Here is a 22,888-nt window from a genome sequence, read left to right as displayed (position 1 = left end):
ATTGCCCTGACCTAGGACCTTGCCTCCTTGGTTATATACTGTTCTTGCCCAGCCCCAGCCAGAGGGTCTGAGCACCTGACTCACGATTGCCCCGCCCTGACCTAAGACCTGGGCTGCCAACTAACTGTGTTGTTTCTGCCCTCACAGAGGCCGTGGAGGAAGACTCCTTTGGCCGGACTAATTCCCTGCTAGACCTCCTCCCAAACTTAATGAGGCAATGGGGGTCCCCGCCGCCCCAGAGAGAGACAAGCCCCGGTTAACCTCATTACAGTCCCCATCAGTCCTGGCCAGTAGAGTTGGTTAAATCAGCTGGCGTGGGAGATCACCTCTAAGGATGAAAGGGAGGCTCTGGTCTGGTTTGTTTTGCACTCACCATGTTCTTTTCTTCTAGGCTTAGTCCAATTTCCACAATCTTCTGCAGCACTGTGGGGTGCCCATTTTTAGCAGCCAAATGTAGGGCTGTGTTCTTTTCCTGCAAATAAACATTGCTTTGTGTGTAAATAAACTGCATGATCAAGTACCCAGACAAAGCAACTCTCTGCAAACCAATATTTAGGGTGATTTCATCTGACCGCAATTCTTGTAGTCATTCTCTTATCTACTAATCATCATTTAAGAAAAAAAACTATCAAATTCTGATGAAAATGCTTTAGTGCATCAAAGGGAGGTTTAGGAGTCTCTTAATATACATAGAACATTACTTTGTAACAATAATATGCTTCTCCCAGATTCCCAAATTTATATCCTAGGTGATGTGAATTATTACTGTTATGGAACGCGTATCAGTCCCCCATTGCAGCAGAATCTTGTTATCACTGTAGTGTCAGTAATGCCTCAGATTTCACCCTCACGAGCGATGGTGCATTGGTCTCGTGGACCTTCTCTGAATGGGGCAAATGTCTTCTGTCTCCTTTATCTGTCTAGTTACTGAGACATCTCCCATAACCATAATATAGGAGTGCCCCTAATGTTCAGCAAATCATAGGAGTATGTACATTCCTTGATCTAGGTGACTGAACAGATGATCCTTTCATCTGTCATTCCTCTCAGTCTGGGCCCAAGCATAGAAATCCCACTGTGTCCTTCTCCCCACTAGGGGCCTACCATCTACCTGCAGACAAGCCAATGGGACGGCTTTTTCTGGTAGAGTCAGGTTGCAACTTCATCACAATGTACCTTAGAGTTATGACATCCAGAAAGCTCAGGGAAGCGTGTCACCCCTGTCCTTGCCCCACTACACCACTACCGTGGTGTACTTGGACTGCAAACAGCTGGGCGGAAATTTCCTTGGCACAGACACTGCAGACGACTGTGCGACTAGCTGATGAGCTTATGCTCACAACCCACCTGCGCTAGATTTCAGCCAGCCACCCAGCTCCGTATCCCATTAACAGTCCCTCGAGCCATCTAGTCCCTGGTTACATTTCTCTGGCCCTGTCCAATGGTTTTTGCTTTCCATACCTTGTCTTTAACACTGTGACTACAACCTGACCCAATCAGGAACTCCACCACTTCTAACCTCCCATGCTCTGCAGCCAGATGAAACGCCGTCTTGTCCATCTTTAGGTAAAAGAAAAAAGAAAGGAGAAATGTGGAAAACTGGGAAAGCACAAACACCATGATTTTTGCTAAAGGCCCAAAAATAATGTCTCTGTGAATACTCATATCCTGGCAGGCTGGTTGTATTTCAAGCCCCAGTTATTAGTGCTGTAACTTAAAGGTGATAATATAAATCACCAGTATCAAAACATTTTTTGTTTTAAATTTGGATGTGATCCTATAGAAACAAGCTGATCTGAACCACGCCCGGGTATGAACATTTTGGTGTACTTTGGTTTCATCTGGCACAATAAAAGGGCAAGTTAATCTCAATATTTATTTCACAGGAAGAGGGGAAAGTAAAAGGCTTATCACAAGGAAACTACAGTTTAAAAAAGAGAAAAGGAAAATAATCTGCAGCATCAATTATCTGGTGAGTCATTTATTTTAATAAAGGTTTCGGCTAAAGGTAATTTGCATGTTCAACCCACTTTTTCTGAGCAGCAAAGCGAATGGATCACTACAGGAATTGTGTGGTAAGGAAAGAAAGGGTTGCTATTGACATCAGTGAGGGTTCTGTGTGCAGGAGGGCAGGATGTGGTGCTGGAGTTGTGCCTTGTGAATGCAAGTGCTTTCTTTATTAACAGATTGAAAAAAAGGCCTGCACCTTGAACACGTCGGCAGCAATCAATCAGTAAAAGACCTGTGGGAGATACAGTAATAAGAAAAGGAAACTATTACCCATGCCCCACTGCATCAGCTATGTTAGGGAAGCAGGCTTCAATTAATGGAACCTGGATTGAAACTCCAAGGGACTAGCATGGGAGAGAGGGTGTTAGCTGTAGAATTCTCTACTGATTGGAGCCAGAGTCAAATCACCGTTGAGGTGGGATTCAGGGCTTTGGAGCGGAGCCAGGAGCTGGAGCGCGGAGCAGCTCCAGAGCAGTGGAACTGCAGGTTTTTGCCTGGAGCTGGAGCAGAGCCAGAGCATAGATCCAAAGCCCTGGTGGGATATAAGATTCACCTCCTGCTGCAGGCCTTTGCTTGAGAACCAGAGGTTGGAGTGTGATACCTGTAATATTAATAATCCCCAGCTCCTACATAGCACTTTTCATCCATACATCTCAAAGCACTTCACAAATGAGGTCAGTATCATTATCCTCATTTTACAGATGAGGAAACTGAGGCTCAGAGAGGGAAGTGACTTGCCCAGGGTCACCCAACAAACCGGTGGCAGGTCTGGGAATTGAACCCTGATCTCCTCAGTAACAGTCAAGTGTCCTGTGTGCTAGGCTACACTGCTTCCCTTGCCCATGTTGTCTAACACCTTACTCCATGAGTGGCGTCATTGACTTTCATAGGCATGCAGTATTGTTAGAGTGAGGTGTTATTTAACATCAGTAAAGGTATCAAGAATCTGGGTGTGAATGAGGAGTCAGCCCTGCTATGTTCTTAAAGCCACAACCCAGATTTGCCCTCTGTGTGCATCTGAGTGCAAAATCTGGCCCTGAGGACTTGATCCTGCTCCTGTTGAAGTCCATGGGAATGTTCCCATTAATGTCAATGGAGCAAGATCAGGCCCTATGAAACTGGAAGTGGTCCAGCATCTTGCTACCTTGTCTGTCTTATCCACATGCACGTCCTCCAGGTCCTCCATAATGAACTCCATCACATTGATGTGCCCTCTCTGAGCTGCACAGTGCAGCAGGTTCCTGCCGTTCTGCAGAGGGAGGAAACCACACTTCTTTACTGAATCGACAACTGAATTGCTTGATTTTTTTTAACAGCTTGTTCCTGTTAGAAAACCTGGGTGGCACCACCTAGCAGCTCGGTCAGAATGTGCTGCAGATGGCTGCTCACTGCTCCTATGAACAGACGTGCTCTGGCCCACCTGAGGTTGATTTTTAAACACATCTACTGCTTATTTATTAATACAGTAGGACCTCAGAGTTATGAACCCCAGAGTTACGAGCTGACTAGTCAACCACGCACCTCATTTGGAACCAGAGGTACACAATCAGGCAGCAGGAGAGACCAAAAAATAAAATAAAAGGCAAATACAGTACAGTGCTGTGTTAAACATAAACTACTAAAAAAGTAAAGGGAAAGTAGCATGTTTCTTCTGCATAGTAAAGCTTCAAAGCTGTATTAAGTCACTGTTCCGTTGTAAACTTTTGAAAGAACGACCATAATGTTTTGTTCAGCGTTACGAACATTTCAGAGTTACGAACAATCTCCATTCTCCAGGTGTTTGTAACTCTGAGGTTCAACTGTAATATTGTCCGTTTCTATAGCACCTTCCATTTTACGCTTTCAAAGTGCCATACAAACCTGAGCTGATAAAGCCGTATACAGCTTTGCAGCAAAAATTATTGTAGCCATTTTACAGATGAACCTAGATGCGAAGAGATGAAGTAATTTACCCAGCCATACACTGAGTCAGAGTCAGGAACAGAACCTGGACAGCTACTCCCCCACTCCAACCATTATACCGTATCTCCTCTCTAAAATTAGTACAGAATACCAACAGCTGATGAGAGGGACTAAAGCAGCTGATAATAGTAGTGAGTGTTGCAATGTTTCTTCCTAATGCCATGTAAATCTTTCCCTGCATTACACAGTCAGGGGGGTTTACAGCATGTGTTTATCATAGACTGGGCAAAAAATGTACAATCACAAAGAAGCTGTCCCATCACGATAATAAACTCACTGTCTATCTCTAGCTGTTTTGTATAGTTGCCATAAAAATGGCTCAAGTCTTCTGATTTCATTGTTAGTGAAAGGTTCGTGTTCTCTGTTGTGCAGGGTGGGTGTACTGGCTTGTGGACCTCTCTCATAAAAATACAAGTTCCCAACACACAGACATGCCGGTTTCAAAGGTTTCCAGCAGAGATTAGAACAGCTCCAAACTGGGAAGGCCACTTCAACTCATTTAGGTTGAATCCCCAAAATTCCCTGCAGCTTGGCTAAAAAGTCCACTCTCCAGGCCAGATCCTCTTCAGAGAGGATGGAGTCGAATGTCAGATATCGCAGAGGGAACAGCAGCTATTGGAATCGCTGGCTGCTGCCCCTGCCATGTCACGGGAGGTAATAACCTTTAACCATCAACCTCTTACAGATGCTCCTGCGTGTCACACCCTCATCACCAGAGCAGCCAGACTGTGCAAACACCATAACCGTGACATAATGTAACAAGAATTAATTTTATAACACTCCTCTGGGAAGTGACCTTCCTTCAGCAGGAATGTCATGTATACAGATGGCATGAGTCTGGGTGTGGGGGAATGTGAAGTCGCGATACGACACCCAATCACGTCTCTCAAAAGCAGTGATACAGCACAGAATACGGACCGTCATATTCCCCTGGGTTTGCTACACATATTTGACTGCTGAGAGATCTGGAGGAGTTTATTGCCCATGGCAAGGAGGAAGGGCTATAGCTCGATTTAAGCCCATGGGTATATTCTTCTTATAATATTACAGAAATGAATGATAAGATCCACACACCCCCAGATAGCCATGGAATCATGTAAGAGGAGGACTAATGGCATTAGAACTATGAGACAGATGCTTCAGAAGACACTGGTACGGGTACAACTATCATGCTCTGTGCGGAAGCTCAAAAGCAACCCCTGCAACAGGGTCCTCAATGTAGACAGCCCCGCAGTGCTTACAAAGGTCAGGTTTCCTAGTCATTTCCTGGTTCCTGCTTTCTCAGCACTCCCAGGTTTTCCCCACTGTAATTACACACAGAAGACTAGTTTGAAATTACCTCTCTCCTCTCTCTCTCCCTGTCACCTACTGGCAATGAATAGCTGATATCAGGGTGCATGAGGAAGCTGCCTCACCTTGTTGACACAGCTGATCTTGGCACCGGCGTTCACGAGGATCTGAAGAATGCGCAGATGGCCAAACCAAGCAGAGAGGAGAAGTGCGTTCATTCCGAACTGTGTCAAAGGAAACAGAGCCATTTCCACCCTTCCTGCACTAGCCCTTCCCTGCCCCGCCCGCTCCCCCCGACATTGCAGCGGGTCGTCATTCTTCCAGATGTCAAAGGAAATTTGAATGGAGATAAAAAATAAATAAATAAAATGTTTCAGTGTTTCCCCGTTTTCTGGCCCAGCTTCCTGTCTCATCACCAGGACCCCGGCTCTGGGTGCGAGCTGCATCAGCGACCGCTAAGCAGCCTTTTGTTGAGGCTACCATCTCATACCCACTGGCAGAAAGTTGTTCCCATCTGCTGGCTTGGTTTGCTGGGCTCCATTCGCTACCGAGCGGATGAGTCCCACAAACCACCCATCCAGCTGGTCCTCCCTTGCAGCCTGGTTCACAGCCTCAGCAGAGAGGTGAAGGATTTCATTGACCCTGAATGACCTTCTCACCCCTAGTGTTTTGAGACAGTCAGAAGGAAGCTTGGCTGATGCGGATCCCTTGCCTTCTACCAGCACTACATTAAATTTAGGAGAAATCCCCCACCCCCAACCCCTGCAGACAGGCTACAAAGGAGAGTCACACTCATACACTGTCTTTGTCGTCCACCGGGACTTCGAGCTCCAGCAGCAGTCGCACGGCTTGCTCGTTCCCAGCTCCAGCGGCCCAGTGCAGGGCAGTCCTGTCTGTCTGGAAAGGAGGAAAGGGAAAGTGAAGGTGGATACAAGCACAGCGTGAAATCCCAGTGCAGCAGAGTCAATGGCAAAACTCCTATTGCCTCCGTGGGGCCAGGATGTCACCCACAGTGCGTATTCACGCACCACTCTGCAGCTTGCACCATAAGGTACTGCAATGAAACAGAGGACGAAGGGCAAGTGGACACCCTGGATTTTGCAGGTTCAGGGCCAGACCCCGGAATCTAAATGCAGGCAAAGCTCCCATTGCAATGCAAGGACTGTAGGATTGAGCCACTAGGGTCTTTGGGCCATATAGCACTATATTGTGGGGAAACACACTTTCTTTTAAAAACCGGAGTGAGTTGGAAGCAAGTAGGACTGACGGTAAATGCATGAGATCTCTCCGAAGGGAAACAAAGTGAGGGACAATCTCAACCTATGGCCTTCAGGGATAATTTTCCAAAGCACTTCTGTAAATACTTGGGAGGGACCCATTTGTTCATGAAGCGCCCCATCCAGTGAGTAAGTACAATGGGTTCTCGCGCAAGGACCTGCTCTGGAATAGGGGACTGGACACATATTGCAAACACATTGTTCTTGGAAAAGCCAGCCCATAAAAGGAGTGGTACCATCCAAAGAACAAGCTGCTCAGATTCTGCGCTCAGGAGAGCTATGGCGGCACCTGGATAAAGGGATGGATGGAACAAATCTTCAAGTATGGCCCCAAGTCTGAATTCCTTGTGCACCCCAATTTCCCACGGCTCTGCTGATCAGTACAGGGGGAGTTCTGAGTGTGGGATCAATGCCTGTCTTTGTAGCTGCAACATACTCTGTGCGTCGTCACCCAGGGAGACTGACATGACCCTCACTATTAGTAAACATCCTGAGACTCGACGTCATTTTTAGTTATGTCCCCTCAAAATCACCATAATCAACTCCTCTCATTCCGCAGTGTTTACAGCTTTCAAATCCTTTTAGGCCATGGGGTGTTTGCGCCATACATGAAAGGGTGAACATGGGCCCGAGAGGCCAATTAACCAAGAGAATGGGCCAGAACTAATTAGAGATAAAGGCCAGCTGGGTGAGAGGGGAACTGTTTCCCCTGCCCACGAAAAACTGGGTGAGCCCAGTTGGCAGGGGGAAGACCGAGATGTGAAGTGAGGGGGAGTGGAGCGTTTCCTCTCTCTGGGAAGCAGCCCGAAGGAAGGCTGAGAGGAGCAGACAGGCTACTCCAGCGGGGGAGCCGGAAGCCTGACTGGGGCCAGGGGCCCTGAGGAGCTGTAGCCTGCCTGAACTCTTGAGTGAGGGGAGGAGTGTGCCAGCCCCTGAGCCCATGGGATTGACCAAGGCCCAGAAGCTTGTGGCTAGACAGACGGCCAGCACAGAACAGCAGCGGCACGTCTGTGACAAGATGGCTGTCAGCTAACCCCAGCTGGGCTAAAGATTTGGTTCTGTTTACATTTGTTGGACTTCGGTGAAGGACTCTGTGGCAAAGTGCTGCGGCCGGAGAGCTAGGACGCTGCTATGGCTGCAGTAGGCCAAAGGACAGTGGGGGGAAACTGAGGCAAAGATGCTGCAATGCCGCATCCAGCCAGGAGGGGTTGCATTGGGGCAGCAACTTTGATACAGGGTGCAACTTCCTGGATTTCAATGCGGTGAAGAATGTGCTCTACCATTGACTACTTGGCCCTGGGTCGATGCTTTTACGCTTTGCCCAGAGGAGCAACTAATGAGGAGAGTAACGTTTCTTTTATGTCTGGAGACACAGTTTGGATGCTAACGCTTTCTGCTGGCTGCAGCTCCGAGGGTCCCCTCTGCAGCTAGAAAGCAAAAGGCACCTACATTGTTTTTGGCTTTGACGTTAACCCTTGTCCTGATGAGCTCTTGCATCCTGGCTATGTCGTTCCGCTTTGCTGCATTGTGGAATTCTTTTTCTGAATGAAGCACTGAAGCATGAGAAAAGACAAGACAGGCAGAACGGTAAGTGGTGGTGCTGAGCAGAAGCAAGAAGTAATCGCCGTTCCTGTTGAATGTTTCCTGCATCTCACTCACGCATCATAAATGGGCTTTAGGAAGGATAATTCACTGGCTAGGCTTCTACCTCCTCTATTGCCTGCTAAAGTCCCAGCCCTCCAGACTTCAGTGTGTACAATGCTGCTCCCTGCATTCCCACACGTACAGGAGCATGACTGCGTCACCCCAGTCCTCTTCCAGCTCCACCGGCTTCTCATCCATTTCAGGAGCCAGACTAAAATTGCCTTCCTGGTTTCCAGACCTGCCTCATGGACTTGCTCTTGCCTATCTTGTCTCCCCGTGGCCCTTTCGCTCCCGCTGTCATTCAGCCCTGGCCTCCTCTGTCCCTCCACACAGTCTCCTCCCTGTAGGCGCAAGGGCCTTCTCCTCTGCAGTTCTTGCCATGAAGAACACGTCACCTCCACCTCTCTGTCATCTTGACTCTCCCGTTCTTTGCAAACCTCAGCTGCAAACACATCCTTTCTCTCTTTCCTACACATCCCTATCTTACTCTCCCTCTGCTGGTATTTGTTCTGTCCCTCTGTAATTGTCTTACTACCTTCATTTTGCTGCTGAGGAAACTGAGGCACAGAAAGCTCATGTGATTTACCCAAGGTCACCTCAGCAGGTCAGCGGCGGAGATGGAAATAAGCCTCCTCCCGTCTTCATCCCCAGTCCCATATATCCGCTATAACCCCAGGCTTCCTTTTCTCTCTGTTACAGGAAGGTTGTCTGACACTTCCCATTAGAAGACCCTGTTTCTAATTGCTTAGAACTTTGCCAAACTTTTAAGTGTTTAAGCTGAAATATATTGGGGAAAGTTTCAGCAAGAACAGTACAGCTGCTCTGAGAATGAGATTGGGGGCAAAAATACAGTGTTTTGCCCATGTTCAAAAAATTCTTACAATCATTTGATTGAGAACATCTAGCGCCTCCATGCTTTGGAGCAGGGGTTTGGAATTTGGCAGGGGGTCACTTTGGTGTCAGGGATGTGCCTTTGAATGTAATGATGTAGTTAAAGATTGTATCCATATGCACATGTAGGGGCTGAATTAAGGTTGCATGGGCAACCTTAATACTGGCGTATCCTAACCTCTGAGTGCTTGACTTTGCAACCTTGATGTTCTTTGAATGAGGTTTTCATATGTAATTAAAATAGGAAGAGCCTGGTTTTTATTTACACCTAGGGTCCTTTACACTGCTGTCAAAGGGTCTTAAAGTGAGTGTAAATTACAGCTATGCTCACTTTAAGGCCTCTTTATACGGCCAGAGCAAAGTAAAGGGGCCTTAGTGTTAATAAGAATCTGGCCCCTTGTCTTAATTAAGCAGTAACTGCTTTAGGGCGAACATGAGTCAGCAGCGTTGCATAGTATAGAGAGGTTCCTTAAGTATCTCCCAGCATGGGCAGGGACTAGTTTTTAAATACGTTAATAGACTATGGTTATTGTGAACATCACTTCTGCTAAGAATAACTGCACTAATCCTGCAGCGGTAGGAGCGAGTTAAATGGCTTTACTTTTCAGATGGGGCACTGGGTTAACACATCACACCAGTTCCCTGCTTTGTTGAATAAACCTTCCTGCTAACTAATGAGATCAAACCCCAGTTCTGGACTCTGCATCTTTCCAGCATGTTTGACAGAGAGGCTCTACAGCTGGATTTGTAAGGAGGAAACATGTCTGGCCATTTTGCAGAGGGATTTTTTTCATCGATCACATTCTGTCTGTGCCGCTGCTCTTCCAGGGGAATTCCTCTGACAAGTTATTAATTCAGACACTAAACCTGTTTCAGCAGATTGTGGATCCATCTTGGCTGCTCTGCACTGCTTTACTTTTGCCCCTTAATATTAAAGTGAGAATCCTTAGTATAGAGTGATGGTCTCAACGGCCCACCCTTGCCATCCTTCTGCCATTCGGGATTACAGATTTCTGGGGGCCGCTTTTTTCACTTCAGATGCAGATGTTGCCTCCTGAACTTCCTCGTCAGAGGCCAGATTATCCCCTCTGACATTGATGGACAATGAATCCACCTCAAATCTATTGTACAGCAGCCTCCCCTCAAAACCCCCCTTCCATGAACTCTGCACTGTTCGAGTCCCGCTAGCTGGCTGAGCAGGAATGGGACGGAGCCATGAGTATCAGCTTCCACTCTGTACCTCCTCCCCCCTGGACAGTGATGTTAGACCAGATACCAGTGAAGAAGCCCCAGTGGATGTGGGGCTCAGGGTGTCTGGGCCTCCCAGTCTGCAAGATCTCTTGATCTATGGGATTTCCCCATGGAACTCAGGATACACCAAGGGTTAGGAGAGTCATGCCCCTGCCCAATCCACAGCTGGCCAATCCATGCCCCCGCTGAACACACCAGGTCTAGAGGCTGTAAATTTTTCTACGTAACTTTGGCTCGTCAATGGATTTTTCTCTGGGGGAATATGTTCTGGGCTCAAGTTTTCATGTGTTCCATCTCCATTGTTCCAAATTGGTTTAACCTTGAATTTGGGACTAGATTTTCCACCACAATTAGTGTGATGTTACCATTTCCTTCCCTGTCTTTCCACCTACTTTCCCCTGACTTCTTACAATGGACAGCGGACTCAGGACATGTATGTCAGCAAGAAGAAAAAAGGAAGATGAAGGATGTGATAGGCCAGTATTTGCCTGTTCAAGAATCCACCCAAGGAAGTGTGACATTCTCTGATGCATCTGCGCAGCACAAGGGCCATGTAACTAACCCAGTGTCCAGCTTAATTTTTGGGAAGATCTGTGTTGACCAACCGGTGAAAGGTTGGTTTTTCTGACATTTCTGTTAGTCAAATCAAGCATGGTCAGATTTTAACCCACTCTTGAGTCTTTATGTGGTTTGTGAATTATACCTCTTTGCTCCTACAATGTGCCTCATTCTGGCTTTCAAATACAAATGGGGATTTCTAGTTCTTGCTTTACCTATGACAGCAATGATCACCTTTCTAAGTCTCTGAACGGCATTGTCCAAAGTATAATAGGATGTTAGACAATCCAGCATGGTCCCAACAGCTAGCCCTGAAGTGATGGTCAAGGGAGGATCCTAGACAATAGTTAGAATAAACATACAAGTGGGGGATCCCAGAAGCCCTTACTCAGGTAAATTATCCTTACTCTCCTGGGCGATCCTACTGACTGTCATGGGATTACCTCTGAACTAGGACTTCTCAGGCATGACCTGCTTTGAAGAATTGGGCATCACATTTGGAAAGAGAAAAATCTAATTTCTACCTTGCCCATAACTAACTCTCAAGTCATACTCCTTAGCTGTTGGGAATGTCAGAGTTTCAGATGGACAATGTCATTTATGATTCATTCTAGTCAATATTTGTTCAGGCGTCACCTAGAAACTCATCCCTGGCTTTTAACACCAGCAAGTTTCTTTGTCTTGTCATTTACAGCACTATATCTGTGGATGGATGAGAGTTCTTGGACTCCTGCTTTTATGGCGTCCATTAAACAGTTGGCTATAGTGGTCTGTGAGATAACAGAAAAGTTACAAAAGGTTAGAGAACAGACGGGTAGTGATCAATGGCTCCATGTCTAGTTGGCAGCCAGTATCAAGTGGAGTGCCCTAAGGGTCGGTCCTGGGGCCGGTTTTGTTCAATATCTTCATAAATGATCTGGAGGATGGTGTGGATTGCACCCTCAGCAAGTTTGCAGATGACACTAAACTGGGAGGAGAGGTAGATACGCTGGAGGGTAGGGATAGGATACAGAGGGACCTAGACAAATTGGAGGATTGGGCCAAAAGAAATCTGATGAGGTTCAACAAGGACAAGTGCAGAGTCCTGCACTTAGGACGGAAGAATCCAATGCACCGCTACAGACTAGGGACCGAATGGCTCGGCAGCAGTTCTGCAGAAAAGGACCTAGGGGTTACAGTGGACGAGAAGCTGGATATGAGTCAACAGTGTGCCCTTGTTGCCAAGAACGCCAATGGCATTTTGGGATGTATAAGTAGGGGCATTGCCAGCAGATCGAGGGACGTGATCGTTCCCCTCTATTCGACACTGGTGAGGCCTCATCTGGAGTACTGTGTCCAGTTTTGGGCCCCACACTACAAGAAGGATGTGGAAAAATTGGAAAGAGTCCAGCGGAGGGCAACAAAAATGATTAGGGGACTGGAACACATGAGTTATGAGGAGAGGCTGAGGGAACTGGGGATGTTTAGTCTACGGAAGAGAAGAATGAGGGGGGATTTGATAGCTGCTTTCAGCTACCTGAAAGGGGGTTCCAAAGAGGATGGCTCTAGACTGTTCTCAGTGGTAGCAGATGACAGAACGAGGAGTAATGGTCTCAAGTTGCAGTGGGGGAGGTTTAGGTTGGATATTAGGAAAAACTTTTTCACTAAGAGGGTGGTGAAACACTGGAATGCGTTACCTAGGGAGGTGGTAGAATCTCCTTCCTTAGAAGTTTTTAAGGTCAGGCTTGAGAAAGCCCTGGCTGTGATGATTTAATAGGGGATCGGTCCTGCTTTGAGCAGGGGGTTGGACTAGATGATGGTCCCTCCTGAGGTCCCTTCCAACCCTGATATTCTATGATTCTATTTTGTCAAACACTACAGTTATGCAATATTTGTATTCGTCACCTACCATATGTCACCATTACGCGTGTAATAGAGTATGTAGCTTAATATAGCTGTACTGCCTTTCATAGAAAGCTATGATCCACCTTACAATGAATGCAATAAAACCAAGAGTCTGGGGAAATGTACATGCCATTATATAATGAAACCGAGAGCAACAAATCAGCAAGAGATCTCTAGCCAGTGTATCTGTATGTTATTAACGGGGTTACCTTCATCCTCTCAATCCCTTCCCATCTATTTATTAAAGCAATTTGTCTTACATTAGATTATAAACGCTTTGGGGGCAGGGGTGATGTCGTCTGTTACATTTGTACAGCACCTAACTAGTGGGGTCCTGATCCTGACTGGAGCTTTTGGGCATTACTGCAATACAAGAAATAAACAGTAACTGGCCAGTTTCATTGTTACAAACTAATACTCCGTGTCTGACAGCGTTTGAGGGTAAAGTTTGAGAGATTTCCAAAGTCACACATGAGCGAGACAGACAGTGCCCTACTGGCTAAACTGCTATAAACACATCAGAAATTGGTTCCAAATCAGCATATGAAGAACTTCAGCTTTCTGGTTTTGCTTATTTTGGGGCAGGACAAAACCCATTTTTTAGGAAGCAGCGTGATCTTCAGAGCTATGCTTTTGGGTGGGATGATGTAACCTGGGCGAATGATACCATGTGTGAGGAACTTGCCCTCTCACCCCATCTTGCCTAACTGACCGTCAAGCCAAAGAGATGCATAGCAGGGCAGATGGCGGAACTGGATGGATGGTTTCGACCTGACAAAACTGCTGCATGGACGAGCGCTGGGGATTTTAAAGGCAGATGATGATGGTAGATTTGTTGGGCCAGATCCTCAGTGGCTGTAAATGGATGTAGCTCCATTGACTTCACTGTGGTTTTACATCAGCTGAGGGTGCATAGTGTGTGTTTATATATGCACTCTCTCTATATCTATATCAGTACCAATTAAGCATCAACTGTGTACTCTTTGCCATACATTCTGATAATCCATATGCCAGGCTTCATGAGTGGCAGAGACATAACTTCAACTTTCCTTTTGCTCATTCCTCCCTTTCCACGACCCTCCGCCCCCCATCTCCCAAAACACCTTGCCAAGGTTTTCCATCAACAGAGCCATGATTAACACAAAGCTGAATGGGGAACAGTAGTATCCTAGAGGGGACGGCCCTGCTGCTCCCACCGAAGACAAGGGGAGTTTGGGCGCTAGCTTCAATCGTCATATGTCAAGGTTCCTTCCCCACTCTGAACTCTAGGGTACAGATGTGGGGACCTGCATGAAAACCTCCTAAGCTTACTTTTACCAGCTTAGGTTAAAACTTTCCCAAGGTACAAACTATTTGTTTTGCCTTTGGACTTTCACTGCCACCACCAAACGTCTAACCGGGTTTATTATTGGGAAAGAGTCATTTGGAAACGTCTTTCCCCCCCAAAAAATCCTCACCATAAACCTTGCACCCCCTTCCTGGGGAAGGTTTGATAAAAATCCTCACCAATTTGCACAGATGATCACAGACACAAACCCTTGGAACTTAAGAACAATGAAAAAAACATTCAGTTTCTTACAAGAAGAATTTTAATAGAAGAAAAAGTAAAAAGAATCACCTCTGTAAAATCAGGATGGTAAACACCTTACAGGGTAATTAGATTCAAAACATAGAGAATCCCTCTAGGCAAAACCTTAAGTTACAAAAAGACACAAAGACAGGAATATCCATTCCCTCCAGCACAGCTTATTTTCTCGGCCATTTAAAGAAATCATAATCTAACGCATATCTAGCTAGATTACTTACTAAGTTCTAAGACTCCCATTCCAGTTCTGTCCCCGGCAAAAGCATCACCCAGACAGACACAGGCCCTTTGTTTCTCCCCCCCCCCCAGCTTTGAAAGTATCACTTGCAGAAAGCTTATTGGGCAAGAGATTTTGAAAAACAGCAAAGGAAATTTGTGGGCAAAAATGTATTAAAATAACGGTCTTTGTTCTATTTAAATCAGTGGAACACAAAGAAGATCAATTATTCTGGTTGCTTCAGCCTTGCAGTGTTACCATCACTCCATGCTGTGCTTAGAGGGATCATGAATTAGTATGTGATGAAAATAGGATGATGATTGGTATTAAATTTACCGTCATAGAAGTGCATGATGCGTTACAGAAAATAAAAAATAGAAAAGATCCCTGTCCAGATTTTACAAAGCCTATGTATGAATGGAATTTTCTGAGGTTTCTTTAGTTCAAACCATCACCTGCTTTACTGGAGACCTAAGATCCAAAAGCTGACACTGACTATAAATAAAAATGAAAACTAACCAGTTTCATTTCAGTAGCCAAACTGAGAGAAATGCAAAAGTAAGAAAATCAAAGAAATTATGCAAAGTAAATTAGGTGCTTAAAATTCTGTTTCAATAGTCTAATATGTTAGTAATAGGAGTGAGGAAAATTTAAAACTATAGTCCACATCCCACTTGCCTTACCGTTTATGCACTGAGAATGATCGCAAAACCTACCCAATTCCATATAAAAGATGTATGCAATCCCCACTTGCTACAATGGGGTGAATTAAGATTTGAGTTTCATTTCTTCCAAATTTCCTGTCTAATTGTCTCTGGCTTTCAGCCATACCCTGAGTGTTACTTTAATATTTGGAATGCCACAGTTATTTATAATGCATGGAGCACTCAGTGTCTACAGGGTGCTCTACAAAGCCCATAAGAATGGGCCCGTTTTTCTAACGTTTCCTGTAAAAATAAAATATTAAAAAAGTAACTTCCCTGATTTCACCCAGTGGGCCCAATTGCCCTAAATCACCCCAGTGTACAGTCAATCTAGAGCTAAACCCTTGACTCTAAAGGAAATAGTGCAGATTTATGCTGACATAACTGAGGGCAGAATTTGGTCCGGAACTCTTGAAGAGCCATTCTGAAAGAGCATCAAAAATAGAAACTGCAGGGAAATTCCTGCTCTGTAAAAAACATCCTAAATCCCTAGGGACTTCAACATGCAAACCTGATTTACCTGGGACGCATTCAAATACTAGGATGATGGGCGCTATAGAAAACCCCCAATAATGGATTTACAAATAATGACAATTCACTTCCATTTTCTACAGTCTAATGACAAACAGGAACATAATAATAAAAATGGCATCACTTGCACAGCAATCCCTGGTCTTATTTTCATGTTCATTCATGTATGAATGAAACCCAAAGGGCAGGTTTCTTATGTAATTTCCATAGTCTCAACTTTGGCAAAGTTCCCTTTCCCACCTAAAGACTAACAATAGTTTGTGTAGGAGTAAAAGAGTCCATCCTCTTCCAAATGGGTTTTATTTTAAGGTAGTTTTAAAAATATTTGCCTTTCCTGATAACGATGGGTTCTCTCCCCCCCGCCCCCATTTTTATTTGATTTCACCTCTGTGTGTGTGTGTGCGTGTGTGTGCGTGTGAGTTGAGTGTGTCTTTGAGTGATCTTGCTGAGTGTGTGTGTGAATGAGTGTGTGAGCTGGCTGAGTTAATCTCTGTGAATACGAGTGTGAGCTTGCTAAGTGTGCATGTGTGTGTCTCTGTGAGCTTGCTGAGTGTATGAGCTTGCTAAGTATCTGTGTGTGAGTGAATATGATTGTGTGCTCTTGCTCAGTGTGTGTCTCTCTGTATCTGTGTGAGCTTGCTGAGTGTCGGGGCGTGAATGAATATGAGTGAGCATGAGTGTGTGCTGTTGCTGAGTGTGTCTGTGAGCTTGCTGAGTGTGATGGTGTGAGCTTGCTGAGTGTTGGTGTGAATTAATAAGAGCGGGAGTGTGTGCATCTCTGTATCTGTGGGGGCTTGCTGAGTGTGTCGGCATGTATGTGTTTCTGTGAGCTTGCTGAGTGTCTGTGTGTGAACGAATGTGTGTGTGCTCTTGCTGAGTGTGTGTCTCTGTCTGTGTGCTCTTGCTGAGTGTGTCTGTGTGTGAACATGAGTGTGTGCTCTTGCTGAGTGTGTGTCTCTATCTGTGTGCTCTTGCTGAGTGTGTCTGTGTGTGAACATGAGTGTGTGCTCTTGCTGAGTGTGTGTCTCTGTGTGCTCTTGCTGAGTGTGTCTGTGTGTGAACATGAGTGTGTGCTCTTGCTGAGTGTGTGTCTCTGTCTGTGTGCTCTTGCTGAGTGTGTCTGTGTGTGAACATGAGTGTGTGCTCTTGCTGAGTGTGTGTCTCTATCTGTGTGCTCTTGCTGAGTGTGTCTGTGTGTGAACATGAGTGTGTGCTCTTGCTGAGTGTGTGTCTCTGTCTGTGTGCTCTTGCTGAGTGTGTCTGTGTGTGAACATGAGTGTGTGCTCTTGCTGAGTGTGTGTCTCTGTCTGTGTGCTCTTGCTGAGTGTGTCTGTGTGTGAACATGAGTGTGTGCTCTTGCTGAGTGTGTGTCTCTATCTGTGTGCTCTTGCTGAGTGTGTCTGTGTGTGAACATGAGTGTGTGCTCTTGCTGAGTGTGTGTCTCTATCTGTGTGCTCTTGCTGAGTGTGTCTGTGTGTGAACATGAGTGTGTGCTCTTGCTGAGTGTGTGTCTGTCTGTGTGCTCTTGCTGAGTGTGTCTGTGTGTGAACATGAGTGTGTGCTCTTGCTGAGTGTGTCTCTGTGTGAGCTCGCTGAGTGCGTGTCTCTCTGGGTGCGCCTGCTGCGTGTGCCTGTGTGTGCTCTGGCTGAGCGTGTCTGCGTGTGAACGTGAGTGTGAGCTCGCTGAGTGTGCAGGGGCGTCTCTGCACCTACGCGCCACTGAGCCGTGCCCCGTTTCCCAGCCCCACCACCCCCGCCCCGAGCCCACCCGCCGCCCGGCCCGCTCGCCGCCCGGCGGGTCCCACTCACAGGTCTCCTGCTCGGACCCCAGCCCGTCCTCCATGCTGCAGCCGCCGGAGCGCCCGGGCTGCGCTCCCCGCTCAGCGCCCCGGCATCGCTCGGGTCCCGGCGGCGCCCCGAGGGGATCCGAGCCCCGGCGAGCCCTCAAGCCCCCGGCATGATGCGGGTCCGCCGCGCCGCTCGCCGCTGCGCGGAGCCCGGCAGCCGCCAGCGGCTTTGTTGCCAAGATGGTGTCAAATGACACTCGCCAGCCGTGCCCCCCTCCCCGCCCCCGGGCTGAGGGCTCCTCCCCGGCCAGACCCGGGGGAGACGCCCCAGAATCAGCCCCCGCGCCGCGCTCCGGAGCCGAGCCCCCCCCCCCCACGCGGCTGGCTCAGCGGTGCCGGGCTCCAGCGGAGGGTGGCTGGGAAGTGGCCCCATCCCGGGTCACTCTCCTCCTCCCTCCAGGAGCCAGAGAAGTCAGGAGCCCCAAGCAGGCGGCCTAGGATGAATGGGACGCTCCAGGAGAGCTTGGCCCTGTCCCACAAGGCCTGTGCCCAGCCCAGCCAAGCCGCCCGCCTGGAAAGATTGGGCCTTTACTGGTAAATGTTGGTCTCTAAGGTGCCACACAAGTACTCCTTTCCTTTTTGGTAAATGTTGGTAACCGTTGATTTCCCCGTACCGAAAACGGGAGGGGAAATATTTCCATCCATAATAATTACAATGTACAGAATAATGCTGGGTCCTGATAGGGTGACCGGATGTCCCGATTCTATAGGGACAGTGCCGATTTTGGGGTCTTTTTCTTATATAGACTCCAATTACCCCCCACCCCAGTCCCGATTTTTCACACTTGCTGTCTGGTCACCCTGTGTCCGGAACTTATTGGCATTTGATTTAAGGGCATGTACTATGGGCTGGTCTACACGACCAGCGTAAAAAGTTACGTCACTCCGGGTGTGAAAAAACCACCCCCCGCAGCGACATAAGTTACACCGCCTTAAAGTGGTGTCCACATGGCGATAGGCCCGTGGGAGACGCTCTCCCGCCAACGTCGTTTCTGCCTCTTGTTGAGGTGGAGTCGTTCCTGAGACGGGAGAGCGCTCTCCCATTTACACGGTGCGTCTTCACCAGGCAGCAGGGGTGAAAGTAACTTAAAGGACTTACCGGTACTCCGGAGTCCTGAGTGAGGGGGCATGCCCTCAGCTGGAAGAGGAGGGGCCTTTAAATACCCGGGCCCTTTAAATCACCCCCGGAGCTACCAGCTGCAGAGGCGGCTGGGAGCCCCGGGGCTCAGGGGCGATTTAAAGGGCCCTGGGCTCCAGCCGCCGCTACCGTAGCAGAGCCCTTGGCCCTTTAAATCACCGCCGGAGCCCTGCTGCTGCTACCCCGGCAATGGGGCTTGGGCTGCACTTTAAAGGGCCCAGGGCTCCCCACAGTGCCTGGAGCCCTGGGCCCTTTAAAGCGCCACCTGGGGAAGTCGGTCCGGTCCCGCACGGCGTACGGGCTCTTGCCAGTACGCCGGACTGGACCGGCTTACTTTCACCTCTGCCGGACAGACCACATCAGCGCCGCTTTAGCGCCATCATGAAGACAAGCGCTTTGTCTGTTTTGACGTGGGATGTTGGTGATTCGGTGTTTTAAGGATTATATATCTCAACTGTCAGGAAAGACCTGTTGCCTGACAGCTCTCTCATAATTTCCTGCAACTGTGACAATGTAAATCAACAAAAATGCTTAAAAATAAACACCAGGATTTTCTGTCAAAACGATCAAGATATAAAAATTGGATTCTGCCAAGCATACTCGTACACTTTCTCTTTCGCATCTGAGCCTGCTGACAGAGCCCAGTACCCCACTGAACTAAATGGGTTTCTTACCTGTGTACATCAGTGTTTGCAGGATCAGGAATCCATCAGTACCTGCCTGAGTGCCTGTTTTTCTCCATGCTGTTCTGAGTTTAATGCCTTAGAAACTAGAACTGTGCTGAATTTGTGCCAGGGCTTGCCAGGGCTGAGCCTCAGCACCTCTCGGCTTGGCAATTCATAGCCCCAGCAGTGCACCTCTGGGCTTGCTGCGTCTGTTATGAAGGTAAAAACATTGCTTGAGCCCCGGCACCTAATTGCTTGAGCCCCAGCACGTCTTTCATTACAAATTAAGCACTGCACTAGAACTGGGTGAATGGTTTTGGCCAAAGCTTGATTTTGGTAAAAAATGTAGGTTTGGTGACTCTGAAACCTTTTGTGAATTTGCTTCAATTTCACCAAATTGTTTCAGTCACAAAGAAAAAAATCAGAGAAAATCAAAATGTTTCAGGTAGCCTTTTTCTAAACAAAACGTTTGGATTTTTAGGTTTGAAATTTTTGGTTTCAAAGTTGTCTTTAATTTTTTTTTTTAACCAACTTGAAATGGTTGAAATCGCAATGAAACCTTTTGATTTTGTTGAAATGAAACGTTTCGTTTCACCTAAAATGGTTTTTTTGGACTTTCTGATTCATCAAATATTTGGAAAAATTCATTTTCGGTCCTAGAATTGCTGTGTACAGTTGCTCTTGCCACATATTATCTCAGAGGTCAACGATGGGCCAAATGACCCGACAGGATAGGTTGCATTGATACTTGGATAAGAGACCCTTAGGGAATAAGGTAGTGCGGTGAGTACTGCTGATTCAGTAGACAACCTCTGAACCAATACCTCTGCTTACTGTAAGGGGATCCTCTGCTAATGGAGGTCATTAACGATCCAGGGCACTTCCTGGAAGAACAAAGCTGTTAACCCGCCTCGGGGCCAAGTCACAGCTGGTGATTGCATCCTACCTCTCTAAATTGCCTCTGCAGTTTCAGTTAGATATGGAACCGTCACTTCCTGTCCTAAACTGTTGAGCAGTGCTGCTGTATGCTGTTAGTCAACTGCCATCGCAGAGGTGGCTGCATTTCAATGGGGGATTAAATCATTGCTTTGGAGGGTTTGTATAGTAGCTCGTGAAGCACTTTGGAATCCTTCAAGATCCCAAACCATCATGCCTGATTTAAATCTGGGGATTCAAATTCACCTCCCAACCCCAGTATTCAAAGGGGTTTGGATTCAAGGTCCTGCTTTTGACCCATTTCTAATTACACCCCTCCTCCCCCCCCCCACGGCAAAATGTTGAAAAAACTGCAGCCCTGTTGCTTCCCCCAACTTTTCCCCAGCTAGGCTTTTGACTGGAAGAGATCACATGACTTCCTATTCTTGCCTGTCTTCTTACAATCTCTCTTCTCCCCCATATCTTCTCCATGTTCCTTCCTCTTCTTGTCTAAGAAAATTCTTATAACGGAATTCTAAAACTCAGCCACGCTGCAGTCCAGCCAGACCCTCTCTGGTGGCTATACCAGTCCTTGCCATTGACCGGAAGAAGAGTTTCAGGAAGGACATGGACGAAGGTGAGGGAAGAGTTAGGAGATATATTTGGAAAAAGGCAAATATAGAGTCCCTGCGCCCCCCTGCCCCAGCTTACCTCCGCTCCACCGCTGCCCCCAGCCACTTGGTGCCCTAGGCGACCGCCTAGTTTGCCGAGTGGTTGCAGCGGCCCTGAATATAGTGCCCATCTTCAAAAAAGGAAAGAAGGAGAACCCGGGGAACTACAGACCAGTCAGCCTCACCTCAGTCCCTGGAAAAATCATGGAGCAGGTCCTCAAGGAAACCATTCTGAAGCACTTGAATGAGAGGAAGGTGATCAGGAACAGTCAACATGGATTTACCAAGGGCAAGTCATGCCTGACCAACCTGACTGCCTTCTATAATGAGACAACTGGCTCTGTGGATATGGGGAAAGCAGTGGACGTGATATATCTTGACTTTAGCAAAGCTTTTGATACAGTCTCCCACAGTATTCTTGTCAGCAAATTTAAAAAGTAGGGGCTGGATGAATGGACTATAAGGTGGATAGAAAGTTGGCTAGATTGTCGGGCTCAATGGGTAGTGATCAACGGCTCGATGACTAATTGGCAGCTGGTATCAAGTGGAGTGCCCAACGGGTCAGGCCTGGGACTGGTTTTGTTCAACATCTTTATTAATGATCTGGATGATGGGATGGATTGCACCCTCAGCAAGTTTGCAGATGACACTAAGCTGGGGGGAGAGGTAGATACACTGGAGGGTAGGGATAGGGTCCAGAGTGACCTAGACAAATTGGAGGATTGGGAAGAATCCCATGCACCGCTACAGGCTGGGGACTGACTGGCTAAGCAGCAGTTCCGCAGAAAAGGACCTGGGGATTATAGTGGATGAGAAGCTGGATATGAGTCAGCAGTGTGCCCTTGTTGCCAAGAAGACTAATGGCATATTGGGCTGTATTAGTAGGAGCATTGCTAGCAGATTGAGGGAAGTGATTATTCCTCTCTATTCGGCACTGGTGTGGCCACATCTGAAGTACTGCGTCCAGTTTTGGGCCCCCCACTACAGAAAGGATGTGGACAAATTGGAGAGAGTCCAGTGGAGGTCAATGAAAATGATTAGGGGGCTGGGGCACATGACTTACGAGAAAAGGCTGAGGGAACTGGGCTTGTTTAGTTTGCAGAAGAGAAGAGTGAGGGGGGATTTGATAGCAGCCTTCAACTACCTAAAGGGGGTTCCAAAGAGGATGGAGCTGGGCTGTTCTCAGTGGTGGCAGATGACAGAACAAGGAGCAATGGTCTCAAATTGCAGTGGGGGAGGTCTAGGTTGGATATTTGGAAACACTATTTCACTAGGAGGGTGGTGAAACACTGGAATGGGTTACCTAGGGAGGTGGTGGAATCTCCATCCTTAGCGGTTTTTAAGGCCTGGCTTGACAAAGCCCTGGCTGGGATGATTTAGCTGGTGTTGGTCCTGCTTTGAGCAGTGGGTTGGACTAGATGACCTCCTGAGGTCTCTTCGTACCGTAATCTTCTATGATTCTATGATTTGTTTTTTTAAAGAGAAAATAGACCCAGTCGGCAAATTCATTCTGGTGCGGCTCCATGATTTCACTGGAGCGACCCAACATAGCCATTTCTTTAAAACTTCAGTCAGCCAACTTAGAGACATTGACTCGTCAGAGAATAAAGATTTATGAGAGAAGGTATTTTTGTTTTCTGATACAAAGTCAATCACTGCAGCTTTGAAGTTCCTAGGAGGCCCATTGGTGTAGGTTCATTAGTTTGTATAATATGTTTTCAGTGATGAGTGAAGAGCTTGTTTTGCTTGAACTTTTTGTCCTGGGGCTGCCATTGTGGCTCAGAACATCTAGTTCAGGGAGTTTATTTAAGATGTATCACGGTTAGGCAAGGGTAATTTTGTTGTATT

At 47.1% G+C, this 22,888-nt stretch overlaps 1 protein-coding gene across 4 annotated transcripts in view; it reads right to left on the bottom strand.

The window, feature by feature from the left end:
- The window catches only part of ANKDD1A (ankyrin repeat and death domain containing 1A), a 30,995-nt gene extending 13,163 nt beyond the window's left edge, over positions 1-17,832 (bottom strand). For 2 of the 4 annotated variants that reach the window (XM_075133213.1, XM_048866720.2), the window contains exons 1-6: positions 7,989-8,204; positions 6,061-6,159; positions 5,388-5,486; positions 3,155-3,259; positions 1,462-1,560; positions 374-472 (exon numbers count right to left, since the gene is read on the bottom strand). In XM_075133213.1, coding sequence (XP_074989314.1) covers positions 374-472; positions 1,462-1,560; positions 3,155-3,259; positions 5,388-5,486; positions 6,061-6,159; positions 7,989-8,189 — 702 coding nt within the window. In that variant the 5' untranslated portion in view covers positions 8,190-8,204. Of the gene's footprint in view, positions 1-373; positions 473-1,461; positions 1,561-3,154; positions 3,260-5,387; positions 5,487-6,060; positions 6,160-7,988; positions 8,205-17,613 lie in introns of those variants that run through there. The other 2 variants (XM_048866721.2, XM_048866722.2) reach the window with 2 other exon arrangements.
- Positions 17,833-22,888: the final 5,056 nt, after the last annotated feature.

The sequence above is a fragment of the Caretta caretta genome, chromosome 10, assembly GCF_965140235.1.
Source record: "Caretta caretta isolate rCarCar2 chromosome 10, rCarCar1.hap1, whole genome shotgun sequence".
Classification (NCBI taxonomy): domain Eukaryota; kingdom Metazoa; phylum Chordata; order Testudines; family Cheloniidae; genus Caretta; species Caretta caretta.
This window is presented reverse-complemented; position numbering and strand designations above follow the sequence as displayed.